The sequence below is a fragment of the Erinaceus europaeus genome, chromosome 1, assembly GCF_950295315.1.
Source record: "Erinaceus europaeus chromosome 1, mEriEur2.1, whole genome shotgun sequence".
Taxonomy (NCBI): domain Eukaryota; kingdom Metazoa; phylum Chordata; class Mammalia; order Eulipotyphla; family Erinaceidae; genus Erinaceus; species Erinaceus europaeus.
The window spans coordinates 117,108,012-117,129,662 of NC_080162.1; the positions used below are offsets into that span (position 1 = coordinate 117,108,012).

Genomic DNA, 21,651 nt, shown 5'->3' on the forward strand with positions numbered 1-21,651 from the left:
ACATTCCCACCAGCAGTGCAGGAGGGTTCCTTTGACCCCACACCCTTTCCAGCATTTGCTGCTGTTACCTTTTCTGATGTATGACATTCTCACAGGAGTGAAGTGATATCTCATTGTTGTCTTGATTTGCATTTCTCTGACAATCAGAGACTTGGAGCATTTTTTCATGTGTTTCTCGGCCTTTTGGATCTCTTCTGTAGTGAATATTCTGTCCAAGTCCTCCCCCCATTTTTGGATGGGGTTATTTGTTGTCTTGTTGTTGAGTCTGGCAAGCTCTTTATATATATTGGTTATTAAACTCTTATCTGATGTATGGCATGTAAAGATCTTCTCCCATTCTGTGAGGCGTCTCTTGGTTTGGGTAGTGGTTTCTTTTGCTGTGAAGAAGCTTTTTAATTTGATGTAGTCCCATAGGTTTATACTTGCCTTAGTCTTCCTTGTAATTGGATTCGTTTCATTGAAAATGTCTTTAAAATTTATGCGGAAAAAAGTTCTTCCAATATTTTCCTCTAAGTATCTGATAGTTTCTGGTCTAACATCCAAGTCCTTGATCCACTTGGAATTTACTTTTGTATTTGGTGAAATACAGTGATTCAGTTTCATTCTTCTACATGTTTCAACCCATTGTTTCCAACACCATTTGTTGAAGAGACTCTGCTTTCCCCATGTAATAGTCTGGGCCCCTTTGTCAAAGATTAGATGTCCATACGTGTGGGGCCTCATTTCTGGGTTCTCAATTCTATTCCACTGGTCAGTGTGTCTGTTCATGTTCCAGTACCAAGCAGTTTTGATGACAATGGCCCTATAATACAGTTTGAGATCTGGGAGTGTGATGCCTCCGGTTCTGTTCTTTTTTCTCAAGATTGTTTTGGCAATTCTAGGTCTTTTCTGGTTCCAGATAAACATTTGTAGCATTTTTTCTATTCTCCTAAAAAATGTGCTTGGGATCTTGATGGGGATAGCATTAAATTTGTACATGGCTCTGCGTAGTATATTCATTTTGATGATGTTAATTCTCCCAACCCATGAACATGGAATATCTTTCCACTTCTTTGTGTCTTTCAATTTCTTTGAGTAGTGACTCATAATTTTCAGTATACAAGTCTTTCACTTCTTTGGTTAGGTTTACTCCTAGATATTTTATTGTTTTTGTTGCTATAGAAAAAGGAACTGATTTCTGGATTTCAATTTCTTCTAACTTAGTGTTTGCATAGAGGAATGCCACTGACTTTTGAATGTTAATTTTATAGCCTGATACCTTACTGTATTGCCTGATGATTTCCAAAAGCTTCTTGCTGGATTCCTTAGGTTTTTCCATGTATACTATCATGTCATCTGCAAATAAGGAGAGTTTGACTTCTCTTCCAATCTGTATGCCTTTAATTCCTTGCTCCTGCCTGATTGCTATGGCAAGAACTTCCAACACTATGTTGAATAGTAATGGTGATAGTGAGCAGCCCTGTCTAGTACCTGATCTGAGGGGAAATGTTTCCAGTTTTTCACCATTGAGTATGATGTTGGCTGTAGGTTTGCTATATATAGACTCCACTATCTTGAGGAATTTTCCATCTATTCCCATTTTTTGTAGTGTTTTGATCATAAAGCGATGTTGTATTTTGTCAAAGGCTTTCTCTGCATCTATTGATATGACCATGTGGTTTTTGGTCTTGCTTTTGTTGATGTGGTGGATCACATTGATTGATTTACGTATATTAAACCAACCTTGCATGCCTGGGATAAACCCCACTTGGTCATGATGAACAGTCTTTTTAATATACTGCTGTATCTGGTTGGCTAGAATTTTGTTCAGTATTTTTGCATCTATGTTCATCAGAGATATTGGTCTGTAGTTTTCTTTTTTGGTTGTGTCCCTGTCTGCTTTTGGTATCAGGGTGATGTTGGCTTCATAGAAGCTGGCAGGGAGTATTCCAGTGTCTTCAATCTTCTGGAAGACTTTTAAAAGTAGAGATATTAGTTCTTCTTTGAAAGTTTTGTAGAATTCATTTGTAAAACCATCTGGTCCAGGACTTTTATTTTTGGGAAGATTTTTGATAACTGTTTCAACTGTTTCTGTTCATGTTATCCACTTCCTCTTTACTTAGTTTTGGAAGTTGGTAGGTATCTAGGAAATCATTCATTTCTTCCAGGTTCTCTAGCTTGGTGGCATAAAGTTGTTCATAGAAGCCTCGCATGATATGTTGAATTTCTGCAGTGTCTGTTGTGATTTCTCCTCTTTCATTTACTATCCGATTTATTTGGGTCTTCTCCCTTTTTTGTTTTGTGAGTCTGGCTAAAGGTTTGTTGATTTTGTTCACTGTTTTGAAGAACCAACATTTACTTTCATTGATCTTTTGTATGGTTTTCCTATTCTCAATGTTATTTATTTCTGCCCTAACTTTAGTGATTTCTGTCCTTCTGGTTGCTTTAGGATTCCTTTGTTGTTCTTCTTCTAGGTCTTCAAGATGTGCAATCAGGCTGTTTATTTGTGCCTTTTCTTGTTTCCTAATGTGTGCTTGTATAGCTATGAACTTCCCTCTTAGGACTTCTTTAGCTGTGTCCCAAATATTTTAATAGCTTGTGTCTTCATTTTTTTTTTTTTTTATACTTCTGCTTTCTTACTTTGGTGCCATACTCCAAACTCAGTCAATTTCTGCTTTGCGTTTCTACTTCTTCTTCTTAAGAAAGGATTAATTAACAAAACCATAGGGTAGGAGGGGTACAACTCCACACAATTCCCACCGCCCAATCTCCATATCCCACCCCCTCCCCCGATAGCTTTCCCACTCTATCCCTCTGGGAGCATGGACCCAGGGTCATTGAGGGTTGCAGAAGGTAGAAGGTCTGGCTTCTGTAATTGCTTCCTCGCTGAACATGGGCGTTGACTGGTCGGTCCATACTCCCAGTCTGCCTCTCTCTTTCCCTAGTAGGATGGGTCTCTGGGGAAGCTGAGCTCCAGGACACATTGGTGGTGTCTTCAATCCAGGGAAGTCTGGCCGGCATCCTGATGACACCTGGAACCTGGTGACTGAAAAGAGAGTTAACATACAAAGCCAAACAAATTGTTGAGCAATCATGGACCCAAAGCTTGGAAAAGTGGAGAGGAAGTATTAGGGAGGTACTCACTGCAAACTCTAGTATACTTCTGCTTTCTTACTTTGGTGCCGTACTCCAAACGCAGTCAATTTCTGCTTTGCGTTTCTACTTCCTTTTTTTTTTTTTTTTTAACATGCATAACATTCCCCAGATTCCCATTTAACAATACAACCCCCACTATTTCATTCATCATTTTTCATGGACCTGTATTCTCCCCACCCACCCTTGTGTCTTCATTTTCATTGAACTCTCGAAACATTTTGATTTCTTCCTTGATTTCCTCTTTGACCCAGAAGTTGTTAAGAAGTGTACTGTTGAGCTTCCACATTTTGGCACTGTTACTAATCTTTTGTTGATTGTTGTGTTAGTTTAATTCCACTGTGGTCTGAGAAGATGCTTGGGATGATTTCAATGCTCTTGAATTGGCTGATGCTGTCTTTGTGGCCTAACATATGGTCTATCCTTGAGAATGATCCATGTGGATTTGAGTAAAATGTGTATTCCAGTTTCTTGGGATGAATGACTCTGAAAATGTCCAATAGTTCTAGTTTATCTATCTCTTCATTTAGCTCCCTTATGTCTTTACTGATTTTCTTCCTGGATGATCTGTCAAGTTGAGATAGTGGGGTGTTGAAGTCCCCTACTATGATTGTGTTACTGTTAATATATTGCTGTAGCTCTTTCAGTAGAAGTTTGATGTATTTAGATGGCTTCTCATTGGGTGCATAGATATTAATAATTGTTAAGTCCTCTTGATTGATCCTCTGAGCATTAAGTAGTGTCCATTCCTATCTTTTTTAATCTTATCTATTTTAAAGTCTATCATGTCAGATATGAGAATAGCTGTTCCTGCCCTTTTTTGTGGGCCATTGGCTTGTATGATAGTTTTCCATCCTTTCACTTTAAGTCTGTGTTTGTCTTGTTGAGTTAGGTGAGTTTCCTGTAGACAGCATATTGTTGGGTTGTGTTTTCTGATCCATCTTCCTACTCTGTGTCTTTTAATAGGTGAATTCAGGCCATTGATATTTATTGATATCAAAGATTGAAGATATTTTAACGCCATTCTTGTAGAGTTTTAGAGTGTTTTGATATATGTCCTATTTGTGGTGGTCTGGTTGTTTATAAGAGACCTTTCAGAACTTCTTTCAGGGCAGGCTTGGTAATGGTTGTTTCCTTCAACTGTTGCTTGTCTGAGAAGGTTTTGATGCTTCCATCTAGTCTGAATGACAGTCTAGCAGGATATAGTATTCTTGGCTGAAAGCCTTTCTCATTGAGCACTCGATAGGTATCTTGCCATTCTCTTCTGGCCTGTAGTGTTTGTATGGAGAAGTCTGCTGCTAATCTTATGGGTTTTCCTTTATAGGTGACTCTTTGTTTTTCTCTTGCAGCCTTGATGATCCTTTCTTTATCCTTATTCCTTTCCAATCTAAGTATGACATGTCTTGGTGTCTTTAGGTCTGGGTTAATTCTGTTTGGGACCCTCTGGGCTTCTTGAATCTTTATGTCTTTGGTGTTGTCTAGACTAGAGAAATTTTCAGCTATTATGGCCTGGAGAATGCTTTCTTCCTCCCCTTCTCTTTCTTCCTCTGGTAAGCCAATAATGAGTATATTGTTTCTTTTGAAGTCATCCCATAGGACTCTGTTGTTGTTTTCAGCATCTCTCAATCTCTTTTTGAGATCTCTTACTTCTTTTTTAGTTGTCTCTAATTCATCCTCAATCTTGCTAATTCTGTTTTCAGCCTCATAGATTCTATTCTCTCTGCCCTCTACTACTTTCTGGAGTTCATCTATTTTGTTGCCCTGCTCTGATACTGTTTTAGCTTGTTCAGCTAGTTGCCTTCTTAGCTCAGCGATTTCAGCTTTCAGCTCTCTAATAACCATGAGATAATTAGAGTTTTCTTCCATATTCTCATTTGTTGTTCCTGCATTTCTGATTACAATTTTTTCAAATTCTTTACTCACTCCTGTTATTAGTTCCTTAGCTAATGTTTGGATGTTGAACTCGTTATTTTGTGCTTCACCCTCTGGAGGAGTTTTAGCTGGACTCTTGTCCTGGTTCGAGTCTCCAATATTTTTTCTTGTTGTTTTAACCATTTTATATATGTTAACAGTTTTTTCAATCCCTGAGTTGGAGCTCAGTGGTGTAAAAGCCTCTTTTTTTTTTTTTCTTCCCTGTAGGCTATGGGAGCCTGAGGGCTTTTAAACTATCAATAGGCTTCTTAGCTTAATCACTGACTCCTGACCAAGAGATAAAGCAGGTTGTGGCAGAGATAATCTAGTGGTTATGCAAAGAGACTTTCACAGCCCCTCAGCTATGCCACCGAGGTATAGGTCTTCTCCTGAGTTTCCCAGTTAGATCTCTTTCCCCTGGTGTCCCTCCCTGTTGCTGCTCCAGATTCTGAGGGTAGTAGCAATGGAGACTCACAGTTGCACTTAGTGAGTCTCTGGGGAGTCCTTTCCTCCCTTCAACTGTCCCCTTGTTGTGGAGCAGATGGAGGTGGTGTCTCCACTGATAAACTGTTGAACTGTTAGCAGCCACTTAATCTCTCCTTAGGCCCCTCTCTCCTCTCTGTCACCAGCCACGCGTGTTTGTACTCACGGGTGATTTACTGGGTTTCTGTGGTCATTCTAGTCCTGTCTTGTTTCGGTCCGGGTGGTCTCCTTTGGTATTCCTAGTTGATCTGGGAGAGGAGAGGAGAGGAGAGAAAGCGATCTGCTGCTGTAGCTCTGCCTCCGGAAGTCAAAAACTATTTATTTATTAATGAGAAAGATAGGAGGAAAGAGAGAAAGAACCAGACATTACTCTGGTACATGTGCTGCCAGGGATTGAACTCAAGATGTCATGCTTGAGAGTCCAATACTTTATCCATTGTGCCACCTCCAGGCCATCCCATTACACTTTTTTTTTTTTTTTTTTTTTTACCTCGAAGGTTATTGCTGGGACTTGGTACCTGCACTTCAAATCCACTGCTCCTGGAGGCTTTTTTTTTTTTCCTTTTCTTGCCCTTGCTGTTTATCATTTTGTTGTTATTATTGTTGCTGTTGTTGTTAGATAGGACAGAGAGAAATGGAGAGAGGAGGGGAAGACAGAGGGGAGAGAAGAACAGACTCCTGCAGACCTGCTTCACTGCTTGTGAAGCGACCCCCCTGCAGGTGGGGAGCTGGGGGCTCCAACTGGGATTCTTATGCTGGTCTTTGCACTTTGCGCCATGTGCGCTTAACCTGCTGCACCACCACCTGCCCTCCACCCCCCACTTTTTTATATGAGTTATTAGTAATGATCTGGCTGAGGTTGGGGTCTAGACAGACCCCAACAGTGCTGTTCCAATGACTAGTCTCTAGCCTTTCTGAATTGATGAGGAAGTAGCAGGATCACTTGTTTGTTAAGCAAACGTAGTTCTTGGTGACAGAATCATGCCATGAAGGAATTCATTCTTGGCTATTTCTTGTCTGTGTCTCATCAGAGAATGGTGTGTGCCATCAAGGATTGAGAACAGAGAGATGATGTGCTCACATCCTGGAGTGGCCAGTCCCAGGCAGTACTTGCTAAATCATGCCTGATGCAGTTATTGATCCAGGATCCTGCACTTATCTCCATACTTAGTACTTGATTTAGCACATGTGCTGTCTAGAGTCAGACACTAAGGGATGGTCCTTAAAAAGTACAATCGGGAGTCAGGCAGTAGTGCAGCGGGTTAAGCACACGTGGCGCGAAGTGCAAGGACTGAATAAGGATCCCGGTTTGAGCCCCCAGCTCCCCACCACCTGCAGGGTAGTCGCTTCACAGGCGGTGAAGCAGGTCTGCAGGTGTCTATCTTTATCTCCCCCTCTCTGTCTCCCCTCCCCTCTCGATTTCTCTCTGTCCTATCCAATGACAGCAACAACAACAATAGTAATAATAACCCACAACAATGATAAAACAACAAGGTCAACAAAAAGGGAAAAAATAGTCTCCAGGAGCAGTGGATTTGTGGTTTAGGCACCGAGCCCCAACAATAACCCTGAGGCAAAAAAAAGAAGTACAATCAGGGGAGTTGGGCGGTAGCACAGCGGGTTAAGGGCACGTGGCGCAAAGCACAAGGACCAGCATAAGGATCCCAGTTTGAGCCCCTGGCTCCCCACTGGCAGGAGAGTCACTTCACAGGCGGTGAAGCAGGTTTGCTGGTGTCTGTCTTTCTCTCCCCCTCTCTGTCTTCCCCTCCTCTCTGCATTTCTCTCTGTCCTATACAACAACTGACATTAACAACAACAACAATAATAACTACAACAATAAAACAACAAGGGCAACAAAAGGGAATAAATAAATAAATAAATAAATATTTTTAAAAATTAAAAGAAAAAAAGTACAGTCAGGTGGTCCAGGAGGTGGTGCAGTGGATAAAACATTGGATTCTCGACTATGAGGTTCTGAGTTCAATCCCCAGCAGCACATGTACCAGAGTGATGTCTGGTTCTTTCTCTCTTTCCAACTGTCATTCTCATGAATACATAAATAAATTCTTTAAAAAAAAAAAGGACATCGGGAAAAACAACAAGGGCAACAAAAGGGAAAATAAATAAATAAATAAATAAGTAAATAAAAAGCACAGTCAACCTACTGTTATCTCTGAGGAGTTTTCTCTACTGATAAGGAAGTAGCACATAACTTGATTGATCCAGTGGGATGCTGACCTCAAAGTGTCAAAAGAGAAAAAAGAAAAAGAAAAGGAAAAGAACTTGTGTTATTTTGCTAGTATTGCCATAGCAAAGTCACTCACACCAGGTGACTTAAAAATCAGAAATACATTTGTGGAGGGTAGAAATCTAAGATTAAGCTCTCAGTGGTGTGGCTTTTCCTGAGGTGTCTCTCCTTGACTTGTTGGTGACTATCTTCCTATTTATTTATTTATTTTCCCTTTTGTTGCCCTTGTTTTTTATTGTTATAGCTATTATTATTGTTGTTGATGTTGTTGTTATTGTATAGGACAGAGAAATGTAGAGAGGAGGGGAAGACAGAGAGGGGGAGAGAAGAACAGACTCCTGCAGATCTGCTTCACCACCTGTGAAGCGACCCCCTTGCAGGTGGGGAGCCGGGGGCTCGAACTGAGATCCTCACGCTGGTCCTTGCGCTTCGCGCCACCTGCGCTTAACCCACTGCGCTACCACCCAACTCCCTATCTTCCTCTTTTTCTTTGTTCTTCTGATTTTTAAATACTTAATTATTTGTACCAGAGAGAGTATAAGAATCGGAGCACCACTATAGCACATGCGATGCCTGGGATTAAATTTGGAGTCTCATGCTTTTAAGTCCTAAACTCTAGCTGCTGTGCCACTTCCTGTATCTTCATATGGTTTCCCCTGGACGCTTGGGTCCTTGGAGGGGAGAAGAGATGGCATATCACTCTGAACTTCCTTTGCTTCTCCTTCTACCAGCCATGTTATTATTTTGAACTAGTGGAGTTATGCAGTCCTGTTCCCAGCGAAGCAGGGAAGTGTGGGAGAGGACTGAAAGCTTTGACTGCCCCCAGGGCTTTGGAGGAGCAGATGTGTATGAAGTCAGGGCCAGGCGGGGGTGCTCATCTCATGCTTTCCCTCCCTCCTGTGTCTGAGAAGTCACCATCAGTTCCCCTGTGATCTTTGTCTTTACCTTCATCTTCTTCGACTAGGGGGTTTAGCAGAGAAGAAAGTAGTGCGGGGGGGGGGGGGGGAAGGGGGAAGGCTGGGCCATTGCACAATAGACTTAAGTCCCACAATCGTTTGTCCAACAATCTTCTCTTCTGAATCTAGAGAAGCTGATGACTCCTGAGATGTTTTCAGAAATACTCTGTGATGACCTGGACCTGAACCCCCTGACATTTGTGCCAGCCATTGCTTCCGCCATCAGACAGCAGATTGAGTCCTACCCCATGGACAGCATTCTGGAAGACCAGTCAGATCAACGTGTCATCATCAAGGTAAGTGATGTTGTGCCTTTTACTGGGGCCTTGTCCTGCTCTTGGGCCTTACTCTGGGGGTATCATATGGTACAGAGGGTCCACTGAAGCTCCAGTCAAAGCCTCTCTGTAATCTGCTATGGGAGAGACTTCCTGAAAAGTGGGTTTTCAGGTAATGCATGGCTCTTTTCACCCAAAGAAGAAGAGCATAGCCTGACTTTTCTGAGTCAGAAGGCACATTCTGGGTGTATTCAAGGGGTGTTGCTATGACATCACTAGCACTAAGCAGACACTCTTGAGTGGTACAAAGAGTAAGCCAGTGATAGGCAAATGGGGAAACTCACAGTAAGGTAAGTAACACTTGTACTTAAATCCTTGTACTCCAATCTTTTTTTTTTGTTGCTTGTTTTTTTTTTAATTTTTTAATATTTATTTATTTATTCCCTTTTGTTGCCCTTGTTGTTTTATTGTTGTAGTTATTGATGTCATTGTTGTTGGATAGGACAGAGAGAAATGGAGAGAGGAGGGGGAGACAGAGGGGGGAGAGAAAGACAGACACCTGCAGACCTGCTTCACCGCTTGTGAAGTGACTCCCTTGCAGGTGGGGAGCCAGGGGCTTGAACCGGGATCCTTATGCTGGTCCTTGTGCTTTGCGCCACCTGTCTTAACCCGCTGAGCTACCGCCAGACTCCACTGTTTGCTTGTTTTTATCAGCTCTGGCTTTTGGTGCATGGGATTGAATCTGGGGCATTATAGCCTCTGGCATGAATCTTTTTGAATCACCATTATGCTATCTTACTTCTGCTCACTGTACTCCAATCCTCTTCCGACAACACTACAGCAATGTGGGATGGGAAGTGAAAAGCAGTAAAGAAGATAATGACAAGTTGTGAGGGGCAGCCTTCCCCAATCACCTGTAGATACTTTGAAACTTGTTGGAGCTCTGGTGGATGTTATGTTGGAATGGCATTTCCATAGTAACAAACTCTGAGAGGAGGGGAGGTCCACCTTATAGTCTATTGGATCCTGCTCTATTTGCCTACAGATATGCACCAGCATGGAACAGGAAGGGAGGAGGTGAGCAGTGGTGCACCTGGTTAAGAGCCCCTTGTCCTCACTGGGGGAAAGCTTTACGAGTGGTCAAGTGCTGCATATACCTCTTCTCTTTCTTTCTTTCTTTCTTTCTTTCTTTCTTTCTTTCTTTCTTTTCCCTTTTTGTTTCCCTTTTTTATTGTTGTAGTTATTACTGTCGTTGTTATTGATGTCCTCGTTGTTGGATAGGACAGAGAGAAATGGAGGGAGGAGGGGAAGACAGAGAGGGAGAGACCTGCTTTACTGCCTGTGAAGCGATACCCCTGCACGTGGGGAGCCTGGGGCTCAAACTGGGATCCTTGTGCTGGTCCTTGCGCTTTGCGCTACGTGCGCTTAACCCACTGTGCTACCACCCGACTCCCCTCTTCTGTTTCTTTTTCCCTCTCTGTCCTTCTCTCACAATTTCTCTCTGTTCTGTCAAAATAAAGTTAAGAAATAAAAAGATTTTAAAAGATAAACAAGAAGAAAAGGTGGAGGGCTGAGGAGACAGCATAATGTTTCTGCAAAAAAAAAAAATTCATGCCTGAGATTCTGAAGTCTCAGGTACAATCCCTCATACTATGAAAGCCAGAGCTGAGCTGAGCAGTGCACATATAAAAACAGCCAACCAAAGAAAAACAGATAAATGCCACCACTACCATCACCAAAACAAAAACGGGGTGGGAGGGGGTGATTTTGGTTACAGTCCTCCCAACTACCTGGTAGCTGACTAGGGCTGAGGCTGGGGCTGGGGGTTGGGGACTGGGGAGGGGGTGTGTGTCACTTTTTGAATTCACTTTCCATAGTAAAAGGGATCTGATTTCTGGCTCACATCCTGCCAGAATCTGCCTGGTAAGACCCTGAGTGTGCACAGCATTTTCATGATCTAGACTGAGGCCCCAGCTGCAGATCAGATTTGAACACCCTCCTCTATTGCAACCTCGTGACTATTTAACACTTGCAGCCACAAGTCAATGCCCAAGTCCTCATGAGTCATCAAACATAATGAAAAGAAAAGAAATTACCTGCACTGCTGGGCCAAGAAAATCTCAAATTCAACAGAGCTATATAAACCTAAAGAGGACATTGAAGCTACCACAACTCATGCTTACAAGCAGTGTGTTCTCTCTGCTAAACCACTTAGTTTATTTGAGAGAAATAAGAATGGCTTTTCCAAGCCCCCGGCTCCCCACCTGCAGGGGAGTCGCTTCACGGGTGGTGAAGCAGGTCTGCAGGTGTTATCTTTCTCTCCCCATCTTTGTCTTCCCCTCTTCTCTCCATTTCTCTCTGTCCTAACAATGATGATATAAATAATAACAATAACTATAACAATAAAAAAACTACAAGGGCAACAAAAAGGGGGAAAAAAAAAGAATGGCTTTTCCTTAGCTCTTTTCAATTTCACATTATGGCCAACTAAGACAAAACAAAACACAATTGAAGGCCAGGCATTGGCGCACTTGGTTAAGTGCACATATTACTAAGCACAAGGACCCAGGTTTGAGCCTTCACTCCCTACCAGCAGGGGGGAAGTTTCATGAGTGGTGAAGCAGGTCTGCAGATGTGATATTTTTCCCTCCCTCCATCTCCCTCTCCCCTTTCCATTTCTCTCTGTCCTGTCTAATAATTAGAAAAGAAAAAAAAAAAAAGGAAAAAATGGTTGCCAGGAGCAGTGGATTCCTAGTGCTGGCACCAAGCCCCAGCGGGGGTGGGGTGGGGTGGTGGGCACAATTGAAAAAAAGATGGGTGATGTCATTTTTCAGTTGTGGGGTGGGCTGCAGCAGGAGGAGCCTTACTTGTGTCCCCAGGTACAAGCCAGGAGCATCTGAGTGTGTCTCAGAGAACTCTCTGCCACATCTTTTCCTGATGACTGTTGTGAGAATGCAGCATAAGGAGTGAACCCACTCAAGTGCTTCCAGATGGCCTGGGTTAGTTTCTCCTGACCTGACCTGACCAGACCAGCTGACTTATCTGAATTTTTTTCTCAGAATTGATGGCCATTTTTATTTTTGATGGAGCTGTCTAGCCATACAAATAGCCCAGGCTTTTGAGAATCTACCTGGGCTACCACCATTTTTTTGGTGACTAGAGAAGTGACGGCCTTGGACCCCCTTCAGGCTGGCCAGTTTGTATCTCCCACCCTTGAAATGGTTTAGGAAGTTGTCTGTTGGGAGGTCATCCCGGGTTGGATGTTGAATGGGAGGACTTGACAGACATGGTTGGACCAAGCCTGTTCTGGTGCTGTGGGACAGTGCTGTGTTTATTAGGACAGAGCCTTGTTGACTCTGTTTCTAGGGATATTGTCTCATATTATAGAGGAAGAAACTGAAGATCTCCCATGGTCTCAAGAGTGCTGCTCTTCTAGGATTGGAGTGATGACTTCCAGCATTGTTTCTGGCAACACTGGTATCAAAGCCCAGGCTTGGCTGCTTTACCAGGGCACATTGCCCACCTAGCTCAGATTTAGGGGTCTCGGAGTTTGTTCTGGAGGGAGTTTACCCTTCAGGCTCTGGAACTGACTAGTTTTTTCTGGGAATGAACAAGTCTATAGGGTGGTATAGATAGGTTTAGGCTGGGGTAATGGATGACAGCATGACTTAGATACCTCATGCTGGGTCAGTGGCTCTGACTATGCCCAGTCTCTGTGAGAGCCTACCTGGAGTCCAGTCGTCCCTTGCCACCACCCTGACACTACTCCCTGCTGCAGACCCCCGGGTAGTCAGAATGTCTCCACTGATCAAAATACTCAACATGCTTTCCAGATTCCGTTATGGAAACCGAAGACCTTTGCATTGCTGTGTCCTCTGTCCAGGGCCCTTTCCCCTCAGGGAGCCACATGGCCTCCTCTCTGACTCATTCAGCTCTTCCTAAAATGCCGCCTCCCCTGGGAGGCCCTCCTGGTTAGCCCTGTGTTTTCTCATCTTTTCTTGTTTTTCCCTCTTTAGCATCTTGTACATTCTCATATTTATTTATTTATTTTTAAATGATTTTCTTTTTTAAAAAATATTTATTCCCTTTTGTTGCCCTTGTTGTCTTATTGTTGTTATTATTGTTGTCATTGTTGTTGGATAGGACAGGGAGAAATGGAGAGAGGAGGGGAAGACAGAAGGGGAGAGAAAGATAGACACCTGCAGACCTGCTTTACCGCTTGTGAAGCGACTCCCCTGTAGGTGGGGAGCCAGGGCTTGAACCGGAGCCAGGGCTTGATCCTTGCGCCGGTCCTTGCGCTTTGCACCACCTGTGCTTAACATGCTGTGTTACAGCTTGACTCCCACATTCTCGTATTTAATGTGTTGTGTCTGTCTCTCTTATTCCACTGTAATGTAGAATGTCAACACATGAATACAACTTTTTGTCTGTTTTATCCTTTGTGTCTATGCCTCTCTCTGTTTCTCTACTCTCTTTTGCCACCAGGATTATCACTGGGACTCCACATCTGCACAATTCCTCTTCTCCCAGAGGACTCTTTTTTTTTTTTTTTCCCTAGAGGACTTTTCCCCCATAGATATAGAGGGTTAAGACAGAGAGAGGTAGAGACAGAGAGGTACCTCAACACTCCTTGTGATGCTTCCCTTCTGTATGTGCTCTTACGTGGTGGTCAGAGGTTTGAATCCAGGTTCTTGTGCACTCTGCTGGATACTGAGTGAGCTGTCTCCTAGTTCTCTTGCCCCTTTTACCCTATTCCCTTTCTCCTTGGTAGACACAATCTTTGTTTTGTAACAATGAAAGAAAGCACACTGATCACCAAATGGCAGGGAACAGACAGCCCAGTCACAGGGTACAGGCTAGTGTCTGGGAAGATTCCCTGTGTGTGTGCCTGGTGCAGGGTGTGGACTGTTGCCGCCTCTGGCACATTTGTGCTGACTATATTCATGTTTTTTCTAGTTCCAGCATTCATTCGGTTCCTGCTGGGGAAAGAAGCAACTCTTCCAGTCCTGTTCTGAAAAACCTCTTTGTCACCTAGTATGGGTATAGCATGGAATGGGAAAGGCCCAAGGGACTTGGTTCAGTGAATGGAACTTGGTGCACAGGCCTTAGAGACTTGGGACATAGTCAGAAGTATCCCATGTTTTTCCGAAGGCAAGAAGTAGTCCCCATGAGTGTTAGCCTCTGAACAGGGACACTGTGGCATTGGAGAGCATGTGTTGTGGCCATGATACCCAGTGAACGCAGCTGGACCCTGAGGAGCCCTTCACTGATACCCATTTTCAGAATCAGTGTCATCTGTCGAGGTGACAAGTCAAGGTGATGGTCCACTGGGAAAGGTGTTGATGGGGAGCTCTTAGGTTACAACTATGTTCAGTCCTGCTCTGGGTGCTACCAGCCTATTATCTAGATCCTCTCTTGGCTGCATTTAGTGTGGTTATACCATGGTCCCGTTAATCCTTTACCCACTGTGCACATCAGCAGGGTGCCTGCTAGGTGATGGAGAGACTTGCTGTAGTATGTGCATCTGTGAGATAACTTAATAAAATCATTTCAGACCTAGGTAAATTCTTTTTTTTTTAATTTTTTAAATTCATATTTATCTGATAGAGATAGCCAGAAATTGAGAGGAAGGGAGAGATAGAGAGAGGAGACAGAGAGAAGCTTTCCCCCTGCAGGTGGGGACCAGGGGCTTGAACCTGGTCCTTGCATACTATAACGTGCACTCAACCAGCTGCACCAACACCCAGCCCCCAGACCTAGGTAAATTGTATAAAGAAACAAGAAAGGACCTAGTAGTAGCTCACCTGGTAAAGTGCACATGTGTGAAGACCTGGGTTCAACTCTGGTTCCTGTGTGTGTATAAGGCTGTGAGTGGTGGAGCAGCACTATCCCTCTCTCCATCCCTTTTGTTTAGTTTTCTCTCCCCCAATCAAATGAAAAGAAAGGAAAAAAGTGGGGGAGACCACCAGGAGCAGTAGAATCATAGTGTAGGCACTGAATGTGGCAACAGTCCTGGTAGAAAAAGAAAGAGAGAGAAAGAAAGGAAGAAAGAGGAAGGAAAACAGTAAGGAGGTGGAGAATGACTTAGGAAGAAGACTCAGGGACACTGGGGGCCAGACAATGGTGCTCACATTACCATGAACAAGGACCCAGGTTCAAGACCCCACTCCCCACTTGCAAGGGGAAGCTTCACGAGAGGTGAAGCAGGTCTGCAAGTGTCTGTCTTTCACTTACCCTCTCTGTCTCCTGCTCCCCTTTGAATTTCTCTCTGCCCTATCAAAAATAAAAATGGGGATCGGGATGGCTGCTAGGAGCAGTGTATTTACAGTCTCAGCACCAAGCCCCAGCACTTACTCTGGTAGGAAAAAAAAAAAAGTGTCTTATGACATGTGCACTGAACCCTGTTTGACCTGTGTTGGTGTTTTGTTTTTGTTTTTTGGTTGTACTAGAGGTTGAATGAGGTGAAGCATGGCATGTACCACATAGGAATATCTTTGGCCTGACATAGTGTGAGGAGCAAAGGGATGGGAATGGTGGAGAGGTAGGGTTCAGGGTCTCCTTAGGATGCCTGCCTGAGCCCCTTGGGGCAGCACTTGGGAACTTGTGTGTGTGTGTGTGTGTGTGTGTGTGGCCTCCAAGGAGGCGTCCTCCCCCCCTTTTTTTATTGTCCTAGTGTTTTTTTCTTTTTTATCGCTGTTGTGGTTGTTGTTATTGGTGGTGTTGTTGTTGGATATGACAGAGAGATGGAGAGAAGAGGGGAAGACAGAGGGGGAAAGATAGAAACCTGCAGACCTGCTTCACCGCCTGTGAAGTGACCCCCCTGCAGGTGGGGAACCGGGGGCTCTAACCAGGTTCTTTACACTGGTCCTTGTGTTTTGCGCCATGTGTGCTTAACTAGCTGCGCTACTGTCCAGCCCCCCCCCCCAGGAACTTCTGTTTTTTTTAAAAAAAGATTTATTTAAATTTTTTTATTAGTATCTTTATTTAGTAGATAGAGACTGTCAGAAATCAAGAAGGAAAAGGGGAGATAGAGCGCGAGACAGAGAGACACCTGCAACAATGCTTCACTACTCACAAAGCTTTTCCCCTGCAGGCAGTGTGTACCTGGTTGAGCACACACATTACCATGAAAAAGGACCCAAGTTCAAGCCCCCACTCCCCAGCCCCTAAAAAAAGATTTATCAATGAACGTAACCCTGGCATATGCAATGCCAGGGATTGAATGAGGGACCTCAAACTTGCAAATTTGACACTCTGCCCACCTTGCCAGCTCCTAGGCCACGGTGGTGGCATGCAGGAGTTTCATGGGCTTGGCCCTGTTTTGCATATGTTCTGGAGCTGCCAGGGCTGGGGCAGGCAGTGGTTCTCAGCTGGCAGGTCCTGAGTAGTATCCAGCCTACCCTGGCAGCTGCATAGCAGGCTGACCCTCCTTGCAGTCTCCCTGCAGGTCATGGCTCTAGCTGCTCACCTGTGTTCTTTGGTTCTGACCCTAGCTGAATATCCATGTGGGAAACATTTCATTGGTGGATCAGTTTGAATGGGACATGTCGGAGAAGGAGAACTCGCCTGAGAAGTTTGCTCTGAAGCTGTGCTCCGAACTGGGGCTGGGTGGGGAATTTGTCACCACCATTGCCTATAGCATCCGGGGACAGCTGAGTTGGCATCAGAAGACCTACGCCTTCAGGTAGGCTCCCTCGTGCTTCTGCAAGCCTGTGGAAGGCATTTCTCCCTGTGTGTGTTGAATCCTTTGGAAACTTTGTTTGTTTGGCCTTGCCATTGTCTGGCCACCAGCAGCCTTAGCTAAAGCACCAGCCAGTTGTTGCTGTGCTCCTCCTGCCATCAGTGCTGCAACAGTGCTGGGCTATCGTTGCTCCTTGCTGCAGGGTAGACCTAAAGAGCTGGCCTTTCGGTCCTTGCATCATGCCCTGCTGTAGCAGCTCCACCTCCACTCTTGGTGCTCTGGACAGGCTGTTCCCCAGCCTGTGTTCTTTCAGATAAACATCTGTTTTCTGTAAGATCTCCTTGTTGAGAGGCCGGTTGGTGAACACCTGTATTCCCGCTGTGTGTTATACATGCCGCAGCTGCACCAGGCTGCCCGGAGACATAGACGCAGAAGTAGAACACCCTGGTCTGATGTCCCTTGTGGGGGTGGGGCTCCTCCGGAGACATGGCTTTCCTGTTGATGGGGGCCTCAAGTGTGGACCTGGCAAGAGGCAGAGCTTGGGCAGATATGCTCTGAGCAGCTTCAGCGTTGCTCCTCCATTTGCAGTCCTGTCTCCAAGCTCCTTTTCTCACTGAGAATAGGGGGTAGGTATGAGGGATCCCTGCAAGCAAAACAGGATGTAAGGATTTACTCTGCTCATCAAGCTGTCACTGTCCACATCTGGCAGTCATTAGAGACTGAGGCTTAAAGTGGTGCATGTGGGGCAAATGCAGAGGCGTTCTGCAAACACATGGCAGTTACTAGAGCTCATTAGCATGTTTGCATCACAGATGGTTCCCCCACAAATCCCAAGAGACAGCTTTCTTCTGATTTCCCATAAATCTGAGCAAGAGAGAAGAAACGGCACAGAGAAATCCACAGAGCACATGGTTTCTGGCGTGGGAAACTGTTCTGCATCCTGTGTGCCTTGATGTCACCCATTCCCGGTGGCCTGGCTGAGATGGCACAGTCCTCACCATCACCGTCTCCTGTAACCTCTAGCAGACTGGATGGCTCTCCTCCCAAACAAGGATCCAAGCTCAGATAGGAGGCCTTGGTTGCCAGGACAGTGAAGTCACTGCATGTGAGCCAACGCTGACAGACCTGAGATCAGCCCTGGGTGGGGGGTAGGGGTGGGAAAGACCTTTGGCCCGGAGTCAACCTTGACTTCCTGTGGGAGTGATATGGACAAGTGATATGATATTCTGACTGAGTGCAAGGTGGGTGGTACCTGGTTGCCAGCTGTGGAGCTCCCCGGGGGGCGTTAGCACTCCACCTGGCCCTGTGGTGGTCTGCACACTGGAACTGAACCCTGGGCCTTCCTGGCATCTGGCATCTTGCAACCTTCACATTCCTCCTGTTCTTACCCCCAGGTGACCTGTTGTGCATAATGCCCTTGTAAAACTCCAGGAACAGTCTGCAGTGTCAGGCAGTTCCAGGGAAGACCCCCAGGGAGTCCCTGTGCAGGCAGCTTGGGCCTTATGAGCCCTCCATTACCTCAGCAGTTAGGTAATCGATTCCAGTTGTGTGAATGGGGTATGTCACAAACCGCTGTCCTGCTGCAGTCTGACCAGTGCTGAGTGCGCAGGCCCAGGGTGTGCATGTGCCTTCTCCCTGGCTGAGTGGCAGAGTCCTGAGCTGCTGCTATTTTCCTAGCTAACTAGGCCTCAGGCCCTTTTCACATGACCTGCTCTGTTGTGTGTGCTGTTTCTGACTGAGCAATCAGATCCTTTTGGGAAAGCTGGCAAGCATAGAAAAGGGAGCCCAGGATAGCAACTGGCTTCTTGAGGTCTTCATCATCTAGAGGACAGACTCTAGACCTCTGTGGTGAGGAAGGGGGATGGACTCCATGCACCAGACAACTCCTCCAAGTCTCCCCCAAGAAGACTGACACCAGCCTTCCCTGCTCTCAAGACTTCTGTGTGTTCTCAGGCACTATTGAGGCAAAGGAAAACGGGGTGCTGTGCCCTAAGGCCTGGACCACTGCTGGCCTATGGAGATCTAGGTCAGGGGCCTGAATATCATCCCTGCCACACTCAAAGACTGGCAAGTGGAGTCACGTGACTCCTCAAAAGGGGCTTTTCCAGTTGGAAGCACTGGAATTCCTTGAACTGAGCCCAATCTCTGGCTGCAGTGCCCTCCTCTCTCAGCAACACTGCCATTAAGTTATGTGTATGGTAAAGCAGGACATGTTGCCAATCACAGGAGTGAGAAGTTGCAGATGCTTACATGCCGAGGAGAGTAGGGCAGAAACAGACATACACCTTTGAGCAAGAAGGTGGGGCGTGGAGTATAGCAAGTTAGTCAAGGCCAAACTTATAGACATCCTAGAGCCAGCAGAATGGGGACAGAGAGGCAACAAGTGACAGGAGGGGACAGGGCTCAACCAGAGGAAGTGGCTGGGCTGGGCTGAGCTGGGCTGGGCAGATAGTGTGAGGGTGTCAGACATTCCCAGAGAGGTGTGAGTACTTGAGGTGTCTGGAGGAACCTCCATCTAGCAGAGTCCCTGCCACCTTCTCTATGCACTTTGTAGGGCTGGTTGACCACAAGCCATAGGTTGGAGCTCTGCCTACCCTGATTGTACGTCTTGCTTGTTTTTGTTTGTTTGTTTTAAGGCTTATTGAAGTTTACTTTGCATATGAGACAGTTTGCCCACGTGGAGTATACTGTTCATTGGTTTATAGTGTAGCCACAGAGCTGTGCAACCGTTAAAGTCAGTTTGAGAATATTTTTCTCACCCCAGAAGGAAGCCCCATCCCCTTGTTTCCTTACCTTGGACATCTATTGTCTCTGAATACTTGTACAATGTGTAGTCTCTTAAACCATTTTTTTAAAACTTTTTTTTAAATTTATTTTATTTATTCCCTTTTGTTGCCCTTGTTGTTTTATTGTTGTAGTTATTATTGTTGTTGTTGTCGTTGTTGGATAGGACAGAGAGAAATGGAGAGAGGAGGGGAAGACAGAGAGGAGGAGAGAAAGATAGACATCTGCAGACCTGCTTCACCGCCTGTGAAGCGACTCCCCTGTAGGTGGGGAGCCGGGGTTCGAACTGGGATCCTTATGCCGGTCCTTGTGCTTTGCGCCACCTGCGCTTAACCCGCTGCGCTACAGCCCAACTCCCCTCTTAAACCATTTTTTAAAAATTATCTTTACTGAGTAGAGACAGCCAGAAATTGAGAGGAGGGAGAGACACAGATACCTGCATCTCTGCTTCACCACTCATAAAGCTTTCCCCCTGCAGGTGGGGCTGGGGCCTTGAACCTTAGTCCTTGCACACTGTAACGTGCGCTCAACCAGGTGCACCACCATCTGGCCCCTTAATGTGTGGTCTTTTGTGACTAGCTTCTTAACATAATGTTTTCAAGGTCCGTACATGTTATAACCTGTATCAGAAAACCTTATGCAAAGAGAAAGCCAGACACAAGAAACCACACATGACTGCCTTTGCATATGTTTCTAGAATAGGCAGATCTGGAGAGTCAGAGGATCCATTAGTCACTGCCTGCCCGGGATGGGAGGGGGGCAGGGCAAGGGGCAGCTGCTGACAAATGGAGCTATAGATTTTTTTCTTTTAGGTGATGGATATATTCAGGAATTTGAGTGTGGTGGTGATTGTGTAAAATGGTAACACTTTACATTTGCTGTTTCAAATGCCCCCTGCATTTATTCATGTTACATGGTTAAAGTGGAGAGTCTAGTGTTAACATAAATTTTAATTGAGGAATATCAGTGTGGTAAGTGATGTGAAGAAAGAGCAGACTTGAGCACAAAAGAAACAGCTCCGGAACCCCAGCATCTTGGAATAGGGGAGAGGGTCCCTGAAGGAAAAGCCAAAGCATCATGTTCACACCACCTGCGTAAAAGACTTTGACTCCCTCTTGTCTATTGTGACTGTTGTCTGCATCATAGAAACATTTTGAAATGTGGAAACAAATCGGGAGACAGATAGTCACCCAGATACTGCAGTCTTGCTCAGCCTTTAGAACATTTGGGTAGAAACCTGGGGTGTGTAGGGGAGGGAGGTGGTGAACACTGATCGGCCTGTGTTGACCATGTGAGCTGGGGGCTGGAGAGAGAGTAGGGGATAGCACTGGAGACTACCTGGGGTTAAAAGTGAAGAGCTGGGAGTCGGGTGGTAGCACAGTGGGTTAAGTGCACATGGCGCGAAATGCAAGGACCAGCATAAGGATCCCGGTTCGAGCCCCCAGCTCCCCACCTGTAGGGCAGTCGCTTCACAAGTGGTGAAGCAGGTCTTCAGGTGTCTATCTTTCTCTCCCCCTTCTCTGTCTTCCCCTCCTCTCTCCATTTCTCTCTGTCCTATCCAACAACAACATCAGTAACAACAATAATAACTACAACAACAATTAAAAAAAAAAAACAAGGGCAAAAAAAAGGGAAAATAAATAAAGTGAAGAGCTAGGAGACGAGGGGGAGGAGCCTAGTATGACTGTGGGTTGCTGGTGTTAGGACCAGCTTTGGCAGACTGTGGGCCATGCGGGGGCAGCAGCTGGGTGCCACAGCGTTATCTATAGGCTGGGGGTGCCAACACAGTAGACATGGTGGATTGTGGTTGAGCCAGGTGACTCTTGGGTGAGCTGAGGAATTCAGGAGAGAGCAGAGTGACTGTCCTGGCTGATAAGGATGGGGAGGGACAGCTGGTGAGGCCAGCTGGTGGCACTGGCAGTAGAGGTGACCTGGGCAAGGATGGAAAATAGATAGTGGCTCCTGGCATGGAGTTGTCACTTGGGAGGGTCTGAGTTACTTGAAGAGAAATGGGTGAGGAGAGCAAGTTTGGGGAATTGAAGCTGGGAGGCTGTGATACTGCTCTGTCTATCAGACGTACCAAGGAACTGGCAGCTCCCAGGATACCCTGTGCATCCTGCTGCAGCAGTAGGAGGTGTGCTGTGCTTGCAGTGTGAGTGAGTGTGCCCTCCAGACAGGCAC

The 21,651-nt window shown here is 45.4% G+C and overlaps 2 protein-coding genes across 3 annotated transcripts in view; one reads left to right on the plus strand and one right to left on the minus strand.

Moving 5' to 3' along the window:
* Positions 1–21,651, minus strand: part of CHCHD10 (coiled-coil-helix-coiled-coil-helix domain containing 10) — a 71,943-nt gene that overhangs the window by 45,647 nt on the left and 4,645 nt on the right. The gene's annotated exons all lie outside the window — the stretch shown is intronic.
* SMARCB1 (SWI/SNF related, matrix associated, actin dependent regulator of chromatin, subfamily b, member 1) overlaps positions 1–21,651 on the plus strand; it is a 43,671-nt gene that overhangs the window by 18,129 nt on the left and 3,891 nt on the right. For both annotated transcript variants that reach the window (XM_007536435.3, XM_007536436.3), the window contains exons 6-7: positions 8,860–9,026; positions 16,499–16,689. In XM_007536435.3, the coding sequence (XP_007536497.1) occupies positions 8,860–9,026; positions 16,499–16,689 (358 nt within the window). The remainder of the gene's footprint in view (positions 1–8,859; positions 9,027–16,498; positions 16,690–21,651) is intronic.